Source organism: Passer montanus, unplaced genomic scaffold, assembly GCF_014805655.1.
Source record: "Passer montanus isolate IOZ18808 unplaced genomic scaffold, ASM1480565v1 scaffold25, whole genome shotgun sequence".
Classification (NCBI taxonomy): domain Eukaryota; kingdom Metazoa; phylum Chordata; class Aves; order Passeriformes; family Passeridae; genus Passer; species Passer montanus.
Window position 1 is genome coordinate 3,402,839 of NW_024367149.1, and position 13,566 is coordinate 3,416,404.

The following is a 13,566-nucleotide window of genomic DNA, read 5'->3' on the forward strand; positions in this document are numbered from 1 at the left end:
AAGGTGGTCAAGAATGCATGTAGGACAAAAGGGAATGGATGAGGCAGCAAGCTTCTTATGGATCTTGCATAAGGAGATCTGCTTTTCCCATGCCAAAGCCTGAGGGACCATTCCCTTTCACAGTTTTCCAGAAGTCTTCTCCTCCAAGGAAGCTCCCAAGACCCTGCAGGACCACAGAGGCCCCTTGGTGATTCACATGGCTTGTCCTCAGACAGAGTTGCTCCTGCACCTTGCCATAGCAGAGGTTTTGTGACTTTTCTCACTTCTGGTTGAGAAGAGCATCCCAAGCCCTTTGACAGCACCAGATGAGCACTGCAGATACAGTGTCATCCACTGGCATTTCCATGGGCCAGAGAGACCATCCCAGCCACAGCTCCTGGACTGAGGGCAGCAGCACCCTCTGGCACGTCCACATGCTGCTCAAGCTGGGGGAGTTACAGAGCTGCAAACATGGAGTCTGCCAAAATCTACTGCTCCTTACACAAGGAGAGGGAAGAATTCATCAGTGATGCATGAAAGGTACCTCTAAGCCCCAGATCTGGGCCCACAGGCACTGTGCCATCTTTGAGCTCTCAGAAGAGTGGACAGAACAGGGTGCCACCACCAGATGTTCCTCACTCCCTTGGAATCTCAGCTGTTGGATGCAAGCTTTCCAGCTGCAGCTTCTGGCTGCCCCCAGCATTCTACCCACCAGGAGAGACCAAGCAGCCACGAGTCTCTTTTGCTGGCAGAGTGACATCCTTGCAGCCTTGGTCTGTGCCAGGCAGCCACACTGCTGGCTTTGTCCCCTTGGGGAGGAGTATTGAAACCTACCCTGGTCTCCTCCCTCCAGCTGCCACTCCAGACGCCAAGCGCGGAGGTGCCAGACACGGGAGATGCTCTCGCTGGCACACGCTGCCCTTGGCGGCCCAGGCGCAGGAGCAGAAACGTGACCCACTTCAGCAGGCGGAGGTCAAGTGGGGAGCAGAGCGGCAGGCACACCTAGGCTCTGCTTGGACTGAACCCTCCGGGAGCACGCAAGCGCCTTGGCTGCGCTCCAAGACTCCATCATTACTGGATAGTTTGCATTTCCTTCTAGGAAGACAGCCGGGAAGATCGGCACGCGGTGCACAGCCCGCGGCTACAGACTCCTGCAAGGAACAAAGCTCCAGTGCCCGGAGCTGAGCGCGCCAGACAATGGCCAGTAATTTTCTCTGCCATTCAGGCTCTGCAGGAGGAGAAGAAGCATCCGTGAAAGCCTTATTTTACAAAACCAGACAGCCCCCTTGCACAAGGGGCATTCCCCAGCCAGCCCGGTGCAAAACCAGCTCCTCAATCCTACATGCTCACCATATAGACAAGGAAAGAGGAATCTTTTGGGTGACCAGAGGCAGGTGAGGAACACCTGATGCTGATATGAAGCTCAATAGACCTATCCTCAAAAGAAGGAGGGGCAGGGAAAAAAGATGGATTTCCAGAAAGAACATTCTTGCTCCAGGGTGTAATAACTTCAGGTGTCCAATGCCCACAGTAGGTGACTCTTTGGGTTGCAGAGACTGGCCTGACAAAAGACACCTTGGCTCCAACCCCAAGGCTGAGGTGTGACCCCAAGGGTCTGAAAGGCACATGGTCAAAAAGTGCACATAAAGCTCTACGCAGAGCACAGCTTAAAGAACTACAAATCCCAGGATCAGTGACCCACTAAAAATACATGATCCACAGCTGGGAAGGGCAAGATGGGGGACAAATTTGGATCCACTTCACCTGGAGAGCCCAGAATTCCTCTCCCACAAACAGAGCCCCATGGCTGCAGCCCTTCCTCACCCTGGGGTCAAGCAGGTCTGCAGTGCAGTTGGTTGCACTGTGGCTGTGCTCCCGGTAGGACAAAGAGGGCAAACCTTGCAACACTGTCTGGGATCAAGAATCGAAGCCCTGGACAGCATCACCATGAATTGAATGTGAGGGGTTTGGAGCCTTCCTTTTCACAGGATGCAACATTTATGAGTTATAGATCACCTTAAGATCATGTCATCGTATGAAGACTGTTCTGTATCCTCCCCCAGAGTGAGATAAGGCTGCTCTTCTGCTTGCAGTGGTGTTACTTGTGACCAGCTGGACAGCCACAGGGGTGTCAGATAGGTGCCACCCTCTGTGGGGTTGACCATGTCTCTGTTGGTTTAAAATCACACACTGGAGTGCGTAAATTTGCACCAAGTTTGAAGGGAGTGAAAATTTTTGCCTTTTTTTTTTTTTTAACCACTTGTAAAAACAAGAAGCAGATACTGAACTGGAGCCAACATCTGTATCTTTGTAAGACTCTCAACCACCAGCCTTTTGCTGACTCTAGAACAATAAATATTCAGAGCCTTAAAAGCTTTATTTCAATCTGCTTAGGAGAAAGCAGCCTCAAACAATGGCCAAGAAGGGATCTTGCCCAGCCTCAGCTTCAGTAGATCAGTTCAGAGAGGGAATGGCCCTCACCAGATCCTTGGCACATCACAGATCCTCATTCTTTTACAATGCCAAAAATTGAAGGCCCCCTGCAAAAGGCAGTTACTTAGAGCACAACCACCCATGTGGCAGATGTGGCCCAGCAGAGGAGACAAAGGCCTCTCCCAAGGTAGGAACAGGAACTACCAGATAGAGAGAGAGAGATGAACACATCTGAGATCAGAGCTGCCATCACCCCCATGGTGACAGTGAACCTCTGGCCTTACTTTTCTACATGTGGATTCAACTAGTTCAGATGGTGTTTTAGGCTGCATATGGGGCTTTTCATCTTCAGAACACTTAACAGGCACGTGTTAATCCCTGCAACGCCCTTCCGTGGCAGATAAGTGTTTATTATCTCTGCTCTACAGCTGGTGGGACTGGCACAGTGGGGAGCTGCTCATTGTTGCAGACCCTGGGCAACCTCAGCTCCTGGGCTCCTTGAAAAGACACTGTGGGAGATCCACAAGAGCCTGGGCCACATCCTGGGCCAGTGGAGCAGGGCTGGGCTGGGCACTGTCCCCCAGATTTCCAGGGGAGGAAGTCAAAAGCATTTTCCAAACAAAATGCCCCAGGACACATCGCCACTGCCTTTGTGCAGTAGGTAAAAACAGTGGTGCTCATTTATTATGGGCAAATTAACACCCACGGAGATCAAAGCTTTATCTCCCACCAGTTCAGCCACATCTGACTTAGTGCAGGGCTCAGGCTGACACCGTGTCCCCACGTGCTGGAGGAGCCACATCCCCACTGCGCCTCCCGCTCCACAGGGTCCCAGCACCATGTCCTTGGCTTCTCCATTCTACCCTGAGCTGTGCCTTGTGCACCACCAGCCCGTCAGTTCTGCCTCTTCCTGCCTGTTGAAGCCCATGTTTGACAGACAAACACAAAAAGAAGAGGAGAAGGCAGGCTGGGGACACCCCAGCCACATGGTCCCAACACCCATGCATTAACTTCAGTGTGACACTGCCAGCTCTTTCTGTGCAGCAAAAGACAAATGTAAAATGAAGGACACCACTGTGGGCACCCAAACCACCACCCCAGCCCCAAACACAGAGTCAGGGTCACCCACTGAGGAGGGAGGAATTACCATGCACTTGGTTGATCTCAGAGTTGGATGACAGGATCTCATCAGCCAACTTTTGGGCGGTGGGCAGCACCTCGGTGTGGTGTGCTGTGATCAAATACTGAACAAACTTCTGGAGCTGGTCCCTGTTCATCTGGAAAAGGGTCTCTGAGATGGGAAGACGGAGTTTGACCTGGTCTGGCTTGCGGATCCTGTACAGTGAAAGCGCCACGACGTGAGCGCAGTAAAAAATGTCCTTGTTCCCACAGCCGCACGTCACTGAGGTGATTTTGCAGCGGTCGAAGCTGATGGCCACCTTGTAGGTCATCTCTGGTTCTGTCGCAGTCGCTGGCTCCGTTACTGTTCCACTGAGGTGGAACCCTGGAGAGGGAAAGAAGAAGAGGGAAAAGGTCAGGTTAGCTTCCCTCTGACCACAGCCACCCATGCCAGCTCCGGCAGGAAGGAAAGCCAAGACTGCTTGTGTGCTTTCTCATACACCAAGGAGTGCAGCACCCAGCACAGCCCATCGCCGTGGCTTACACCCAGCAACACCCAGCCCGTGTATACAAACACACTTCTGCACCAACACACACACACAGCCAGACTCATCGGCGAGTTTATTTAACAGCCAAACCCTCAGGGGAAGAGCGAAGCTGCTCGGTTCCCATTTGTTTAAGTATCTCAGACTGTTTCTCTCCTGGGAGTCATTTCCATCCACGCCTCCTTCTCACTGAATTTGCAACTCACATGAGTGAGGGCTGGTAGAAAAAGACCACGTTTGCTTTTCTTTGATGAGGCAGACAAAAAAATCCACAAACTAAATGCAAAGCAATTCCAACTTTGGTCTCTCAACCAGGTAGAATGCTCCAGGGCATGGTCACAGCTCTGAGCTCTTCCACACAGTGTCAACAAAGAGCAGGGACAGGAGCTATCCACAGACCAAACCACAGCTGGGGGAAAACCATTCCCTGAGTTCCACAAATCGTTCACACCAATGTTAAGGTGCTCCTGACAGTTCCCACCATGCAGAAAGGGGGTGCAGTGCTTTCAGGCATAAAGTGTGGAAAAAACCCCCAGGAAGTAGCTAACACAGGTGAGGAACATGAAATAGGCTCAGAAAGTCCCTCGGGTTGAAAGAAATGTGGGTGTACCAAGCAAGTGAGGGACTAAATCAGTGAGATAAGACTGACTGACACCAGGAAGTAGCTAACACAGGTGAGGAACATGAAATAGGCTCAGAAAGTCCCTTGGGTTGAAAGAAATGTGGATGTACCAAGCGAGGGACTAAATTAGTGAGATCAGACTGACTGACGGATGCCTATCAACCTCACTTTGAACGGGAGCCTCAGGGAGTCCTTCTCACCATCCAGCTGCTGAGTGGGTTCAACACCAACATTTTGCACTTGCTCAGCCTCCTGGAAAAGGGATATCCTTATTTCTCACAATCATCTGCCTTGCTCCTCCAAGAGAGTGAGGCTGCACCAGGAGGTTAATTAACATGGCCAGGGCAATCCGGTGTCCCCCTGTCAGAACGTGGTGTGGGACCTGGCACCTCACACTGCCCATCCCAGCCATCCTCCCTGAGGAGGATGCTCACTTTGCTCCGTGCCACCACAACCTTATTAAGCCTGTGTATGTACAGGTCCCTGCAGAGCCTGCCATCCTCTCGGAGAAGGCAGCAGACAGCTGAGAGCCCTACAATTAGCGACAGAAAAGGAGAAGGGGTGGGGGGGTGAAGATTAAAATACATTAACTGCATCAAACCCTTGTGCGTTTGCCAGCTCTTACAAAGGCTTTCGGAGACAAATTCTACCAGAGGTTTTTAATAAATGGCATCAAAACCAGCTATTCACTGCCAGTCTCTTTAAAGCCACGCCAAAAACCACATTCAAATCTGATTAAGCGTCAAGGAGGTCTGCTTTTACTTTAGTGCCGGGGCGGGGGAAACGCAGACCTGTTCTGCTGCCATCACCCAAAAGCCACCCCATGTGGCCAGCAGAGCAGGAGGGGAGGCATGGACACCTCTCTTCCCTCCCTGCTCGCCGGGAGCAGAGCAGTGTGGATCTGGAGGTGCTGGGCTCGGCGCCGCGGGAGCAGCGCGGCCAGGGGCTGACGAGCCTCCCCCTCCACACAAGCCCATCCCCTGGCAGCCAAACTATATAAATCCAGAGGATAAACTCCAAAGTGTTTATGTTTTACCACTTCTCTGGTTTGCAATGCTTGGCAGGCGGCTCCGACTCACTGCCAGTTTCTCCCCTAGTTTACTTTTTGAACAAGTTAAAGGGACTGGAAACCGCGTTCCTGAGCAAGTATGTACGTATATCCTCATATGTATGCCTGCACACACATATATAAAACACTCTAGGACAAATTACTGGCCATAAACACTGCCTTGAAATGCTTACTTTAACGGGACTGTGGGCCAGACCCCACTTGGGGCTAACTGGTGTAAGGCTGGAAGAACTCATTTAACCAAATTATCTGTTTCAGACAGGTATAAGTCTGAAAATATATCAACTGTGGTCTGAATCAGCCTCTCAAGACAGAGTATTTGTTCAGGTATTTCTCAGGATATTCTCAGGCATCCCAAAAGCTTGCTCTCCCATCTGCTCCAAGAGCTGGTCTTCACAATTCAGATCTGGTCTGCACATCGAACAGGACCATTCATTATGTCAACAACGGCCAAGTTCATCTGGCACTCGAGCCCCAAGTCAAGTGTTGGTTTAGATTTTAGCTGTGGTGACAGCAGGTCTGTAGGATAAACTAGGAACTCTACAAAACATTTATCAGAAGTTGAGTCAGAAATTAAACATGGGGGAGTGGAAGAGAGATGAGCTGGCAGGAACAGAGGCATTATTTGTGAATATTTACATTAATGTGAGGTCAGCCTGCAGCTCCCACATTGCAGCCAAGTCTGCACCCCAGCACCCATAGCTCCTGAGCACACAAGCTCGGCAGTGATGTGTACCACAGTCCCAGGGAAGAGTGGTGCCTAAAAGGTAGGTTTTGGTGTGGTTAGTTGATCATCCATCGAAGCACACACTCCTGCTCCACACAGAACACTGCTGCTATCACCAAAAAGCTACAGGTAACCCTGGAAAAGCACAGCTGTCACGGTACCCTCTTCTCTGTTCATCTTGCATCCTAGAAGAAAGGATCCTGGGAGCTGTGATAGCAGCACTTCAGTAGAGAGAAACACAGCCCTGATCACTGACATAGGGTTTGGATAGCACTGAGAGCAAAGACATACTCTCCTCTGTGTCCTCCCTGTACATTCAATTTAAGACATTCCTACAGCCCAGTGCTTATCTAGGACTTCATCTTCTGTTCTTAACATAAGCTAACTTGATGTTTGATTTGCTGCCAGCAAAGTGACAGTGCCAAGGATTGAAAACCATGGAAAAGAAATAATTAAATACCATCTTTGTAACTACAGACTCATTATGCCCCTCCAGAGTCTAGCTTTGTCCCAAGAACATCACCTTTTCCCTGCCCCAGAACACCCTCTCCTACTTCTACCACAGAAGCTTCCCAGTGGATGTCTCTTTGATCAAGGTTGTAAAAGGAGCTGAGTGTTCATAACTGCCCCAGAAAAAGCACAGAAAGGTGCCATGAATGTTCAGAGGCACACAGGGCATGATGAGCTCATCTCTTTGTAATCCCCATCAAATTGTGACGAAACACCAGAGCAAGAACCTTCCTTGTTTTACTATCACAAGACATTGCACCTGAATTGTTTTCCAGGAGTTTGTGAGTTCTACATTGGTGGGACTTACAAACTTGTCAGCTGGGCAGCACTCTCCTCTTCGGAACTGATAAACCCTACAAGCTGGGAGGAGGATAGATTCACAAAAAATAAAATAAAAAATCCTGGGCTCTCAAACAGCTACAGAGGATCAAGCCTTTAGCAGGGATCCCAGTGCAGGAGACTTTGATATTAGGACAACAGTACTAACACCTCAACAGGAGCATCTTTAACCAAGATGGTGAATTCTTTGATTTCTAAACCTACTTGACCAAAAGGAGTTGTGCAAACTCTTCCAGTTCTGTGAGAGCAGAAAGCCTTTAAACAGGACATCTTTAACCCAGATATCCTCACGCCAACCATCAGGAGAAACCACTAGCCTGTCCTGCAGCTCCAGCCTACCATGAGGCCAGCTGCAAAGACCCCTTGCTTTGTGTCCTTCAGCAAATCACTGAAGATAAAGCAAATATTGAGGCTGGTAATATTGAAATACCTGGATGCCCAGATGGAAATTTAAACCCCAAAAGCAAGCAAAATCCAAGTATAGCCCCTTCCCTTCTCATAACTATGGCACCAACACCTGCAAAAGAGAGGAGGACTCCTCCACACCTACCACACTATCTGGGAACCTGAGTGCTCAGCTCTGCTCCCTCTGGCAGCTGCTGCTCACAGCCGTCCCTCAGATTTCACACCGCAGCCCAGACTGAAGTCACAGTTGTCATTTGCTAAGTTGTGCCATTCGGAACAAATGAGCTCTTCCTTCCCAGGCGTGGCAGTCGCCTGCCTTTCCCCGAGTGCAGGCACAGTCCTGCAGGCGTGGAAAGCACCACAGAGCTGCAGCCACCTGCAGGACCTAGCCCTGAGGATGCTGCACTGGCACTGCTGTGTGAGAGGATGGTGGCCAGTAACACACAGCTAACGTGGGCAACATTTCTTCATGGCACTGTGGTTCTTCTGTCTCCTCCACAGGCTTTTCTCTGTCTTTGTGATAACCTTGAAGGGGGCAAGGAATGGCTCAGTAGAGGGAAATGTGCAGCACATCCGTGCCCTGAGCATGAACCACTGGTGGGATGTAGCTAGACGATGTACATAAAGAACTCACAACCACACCTAGCTGTCAAAACCTCAAATAACCTCCTAGTACCTGAGGCTGATATTTTGGGCAGCCTCTGTTAGGAGCCACGTGATGGAAAGTCCATCCACACAGCTTCCTGAAGGCACCAGCCACATCCCCTTGCATCATAGCCAGAGAGGGGTGGCTGTGGCAGACAGCAGCTTGGCTGCTCACTGCTCCTGTACTCCGTGCTCAGCTTCCACGATTCTCCACCTCCAGCCAGACTAACCCCACTCCAAATCTGTGTTTGGGGAGCTCTGTGAAACCAAACGGGAAAGAATAGATGGATATTTATGGGGCTCAGTAGATGTAGACGAGGTAAACTGAAATTCTCGATGCGAGTTGTATACACTAGGTTAACGTGACCCAAATATGTTTTTTTTTTAAATTTCCAAACCACAGCGGAAAGTTATTTTAAACTAAAGTGATTCCAAGCTCTTTAGTGATTAAACGGACTGCAGCTCCAGCTCCTAGTGGAAAAACCATTTGTTTTTCCAGTGTGTGAAAGCCATAACTAGCAATGAATAATAATTGCCGCACCCGAGTGTTATTTATAAGCCATTCTCAGTCACATTTCCATGCCTCGAAACAGCAGCTTTCTAAACATGAACTTAAAATCGGTCAATATTTGTAATGTAGACAACACCCACGGGAGGAAGGTGTCGGTGTACTCGGGCGGTGGGAAGCGGAGGTTAGTAAAATCTCCCGAAGCTTTCCAGCTTCTAGATCAATTCCTGCAGCCGGCTGATGCTGACAATTGCTCAGTCCCTGACCTTGCAGTTGGAAAGGAGATGGGCTCATGAACTCATTTGCACATGACAATGCTCCAGCAAAGTGAATCATCTGCCTCCGATAGTAACGAGAGTACGGCGTGCCCCAGCCCTCCCGGGCTCCATTCAACCAGCACAGGGCTGGCCTTTTGTGCTGCCAGTGCAAGAAAGACTCTGCTGAAGATGTGTGCAATTAAACCCACTTTTCTTGTTGCTCTTTTGATTCAGCGGCTCAATGAGAGGCACCCTAGGCAGGTGTTGTCACACACAGATAAAATGTGCCTTTTCAGAGCACTGGCAGACAGAAAGAAAGAGGGTAAGGCTGAATCAATTGCCATTTCTCCCTTGCAAAATAGGGAATCCGGGCTTCCAGCGAGTCAATGAGCAGAGCTGCTATGAGTTTCCATCCTCCCTCCTCTCCAAAGCTATTCTGTTTTGTGACCGCAGGCAAAGGTGCTGCTGTTGAGACAGACTTTGGCAGGGATGAAGGAGACAGGCGATGCCTGGCCAGGAGGATGCCGCCCCAGCAGAACACAGCCACACTTCTGCTGCTAAAAGATTTCCCCTTGCAGCCCTCCTCCCCGTCCCTACCATATTCCTTGTCCTTGCCCAGTCATTATTATCCTGGAAAAGCACCTCCACTTTCACAGAGCTAACAAAGACCATTAATATCACCCCAGGAAGGAGCCGTGCCCGCAGCTGAGCTGCCGCAGGAGGAGCCGAAACAAAGGGATATGGATGAGTTGGAGAGTATGCACCATGTCTGCAAGGGTCCCCACACATACCTATGGCCTCAGGCACCAACTACCACAGGTTTGGGAGAAATACTCTTCTATCACCTCTCCAGGTAGGCCAGGGAAGAAGCAAGAGCTGCAGCTGTAAACAGGAGATGGAACAGGGCTGTTTGTGCTGGAGGGAGCCTTAAGCTCCTCTGAGCAGCTGAGTAAGCTGGAGGGACGCTCTCTCTGCCATCTGCTCTGATCCCACAACACCTCCTGCAAATGAAGAGTCAATCCGCTGGTTTCTATCCCTGTTAACCTCTAATCAGCCAAGAGGACCGGCCTCTGCCTTGCTCTTTATCCGAGCCAGCTAATGCGTGAAGCACACCGCGCTTCCCATCTGCTCCAGCATTACTAGAGTTAAAGGACAAAGCCGTTTCCCTGTCCCGAGCATTCACTTACACAGATGCCCTTGTATTAACTCAATTTCTCAGTGATTTCCATTATTACCCTTACGAGATTTCTGGTGTTTGTTTATCTAGGAGCCTGAAATGGAGGTTTTTCCCCTCCCCCTACCCAGCTCAGGGGCTTGGCTGGCCCATGGCCATGCTCCAGACAACCAGTCCTAATCTGTGATTTTACCCAAAAGCATTACAAAATGTTCTCCATTTTCTCCCCAGCCTGGAGTGCTCTTTGTTGCCCATACAATTCTTAAGAACCAGGTTTTTTGGGTCTTTGTTGCCAGCCCCAAAGCCAAGACCATCCTCCCCAGCATCACCTTCCACAATCTTCCAACACCTGCCCACAAATGGGTTTTTAATCTACCCAGATGTACAACCCTCGCTCTGAAGACATACGGTTTGGCCAAAAAAAGAAAAAACACAACCATTTTTAAAGCTTGGACTGATTTCCTCTGCTAAGGTGTAGCCTTGCAAGCCTAATTCCTCTGCTAGCAGGTCAGATCCAACCAATCTAAATGATGGTTCTGAAGTAACAGAAAGGGCTTGAAGAGAGGATGACTTCACTGCATCTTGATTAACGTGTGCTGTCCACGCAATAACTAGTGGCAAAATGCTGTCAAGCCTCTGCTCTTTACTGCTACAGCTTAACTTACAGGCATCTTGAACATAAAAGATTTTTCTTACAAAAATCAGAAATGTGGTAAAGGTGAAGTTGTGCAGTACATTTTTAAGCAGAAGCAGTGAATGCAGCATCCCTACAGTTAAGGGAGAAAAAGCAACACATTCCTGTGACCATCCCCAAAGCATCCAGCCCTCTCCTCTTCTCCCCGTGCTTTTACAAGTGCCTATATCCAAACAAGGAGCAACATGGTTCCTTGTTACAGCTCAGGTGTTTGCTCAACAGATGCAGGGTTATTTTCAAGCATGAAAGAAAATATCCACAGGGAGGAAATTCACTTTTGCCGCAGCTTCCGGGCTCGTGCGTGCCATCAGTTGGAACTGCCACAAAGCAAACCCAGCCCCGTGCTGTCACCACCTCGGCTGCCTCAAGGAAACTGATGGGAGATGCCAAAACTCACACACGAGACTCAGATGGGGTCATCTCCTGACTTCAATGAAGCCACCCAGATTTCCAACAGCTGAGAAGCTGGCTTCTAGCACATAAAAGGGTTCTAATTAGGAACTGCCTCTTATCCCTTCATGCAAGCATCACCGTGATGGGATCACTGAACTTCATCACAGTCAAAAGCAAACGGAGCAGGGCTCTGCCCTTCATCGCCTTTTTAATGTGGCGATTCACAGAGCTCTTAGTGCCACAAAAACATAATCCCAGCCTTAAAGCAAAGCGCTTCCTGTGCCAGAGACCTTAACCCGTTGCTCCTGGCTTAAGGGCTCCTTCCTGAGTGCCCTCTGCCTGTGGAAGAAGTTGATCCAGAGCCATGGACATCCTTTTCTCTCGAGGTATCTGCTCGCCTTGCTGACCTGCTTTTCCCTTTTCCGAGACACAACCTCCCTCCTGAATTGGCCGCTTTTCCAGGACTTAGCCTGAGGCTGGGGAGAAGCTTTGCATTTTGTCTCCAAACATGCAAAGATAAACTGCATTCAATGCATATTTTACCATTTAAATCTGCCTCAGGAATGGGCCATCTTCAAATCAAAACACAAATTCAATTTACCAGTATCGAAAAACAAAAGCAAAACCAAGCCTGAGAACCTCCTGACTTGTTTTTTCCCCACATTTTGGGTTTGCATAGGGCAGGACTAGCTTAACAAGGACCAGAATCAAACCAGGGCATCACACAGCAATGGAGGGAAGCAGGACACCACCCTGAAACTCCCTGAGACACCAGACCTTAAAATAGCAGCTCTACAATTTATAGGGAAGTTATTAGTTATGATTTTCCTGGCCCTCAGACGCCTTCCAAGGGAATGAGGCAGCCTAGATTCAATACGAAAATCTGCTCCAAATTCTTCCCCAAAAAGACACTTTTTCCACTAAGAATAGCTCTTTCATTTTTAAGAGAGCATAAAGTCTGACTTTCTAAGTCACTGGCAGTGCTGTTAAATGAGCACTGTATTTACAAAGCATTTCAACAGCATTTCTGGTAATGGTCTCAGTAACAAATTTGTTGAAAAGGTCAATTAACTTCCTTCCGAGAACCTCACTTCTAAGCACAGAAAATGGCTTTGCATTAAAACTGCCTCCCCAAAGTGGAAAAAACTCTAAGGTGACACCATTTTGCCATTTCCGCTCTCAGCTCCCCATTCAGGAGCTGAGCACAGACCCCAGGAGAAGGCACCAGGATGACTTCCCTCTCCTGCTGACTTTTACAGCCCTTATTTAGAATAAACCCACCTTTTTTTTGCTTTTACGTTTATATATATATAATTTCACTAAGGAGACCACAGACACACACTTGATACTGCAGAAATATTATTATACTTAAACAGCTCAGCTCACTTCAGTAACTTCACAAAAACTTAGCCGTTTCCTCCCCTCTCTGGCCCCCAAACCAATACAGCTTAAATTCTGGAGCTTATTTGGGCTGCTCCATGTAGGGAAATTATCTGTTCATTGCAGAATAAATTATTCAGCAATTGCTATTCCAGATCAGCCTCCTCTGTTGACATTTTATTCCAGAATAATTTTTGGAAACTCTGTGAGCAGATTTCTGAAGAAAGGGACCTCAATTCCAGGACAGGGAGTTATCCAAATACCTGCTGGCACACCAGTGGCTGATCACCATCCCATGGTGACAGCCTTGACCAGAGCCATCCCAGAAGAGGAGGTGAGAGATGGTATCAAGTTTGGGAAGACTGACTGCTGTATTTCAACATTCAGCAAAAAGTGAGGTGAAGGGAAGGCGCAGACCTTGATTTTATGTGATTTTTTTTTCAGCTTTCTTTTAATCTGTGAATTGCAAGCAAGAGGAACCATCCAGGAAGAGGCTGGAGGACCTTGCATCACAAGGTGTAACATCAGGAGGGTGGCACAGCTTTTATCCATCATGCAAGTAAAGTGTTGAGGGTATTTGAGAAGCACCAACTCTGACAGTGGAGAGGCCTGGCAGAGCATTTACATTGGCAGTTTCCAAGCCCAACTCAGCCTGCTGGTGGATGTTTTCTGCCTCTTCCACATGGACCAGGGTTTTTTTTGGGTATCCTCCAGTTCCACCAAGCTATGCATCACATCCAACGCTACTCAGAGTCAGCTCCGTGGAG

General features: G+C 49.0%; 1 protein-coding gene across 1 annotated transcript in view; it reads right to left on the bottom strand.

Moving 5' to 3' along the window:
• The window catches only part of ZSWIM5 (zinc finger SWIM-type containing 5), a 95,827-nt gene that overhangs the window by 25,800 nt on the left and 56,461 nt on the right, over positions 1–13,566 (bottom strand). Inside the window, 1 exon segment of the mRNA XM_039711747.1 lies at positions 3,560–3,916. Coding sequence (XP_039567681.1) covers positions 3,560–3,916 — 357 coding nt within the window.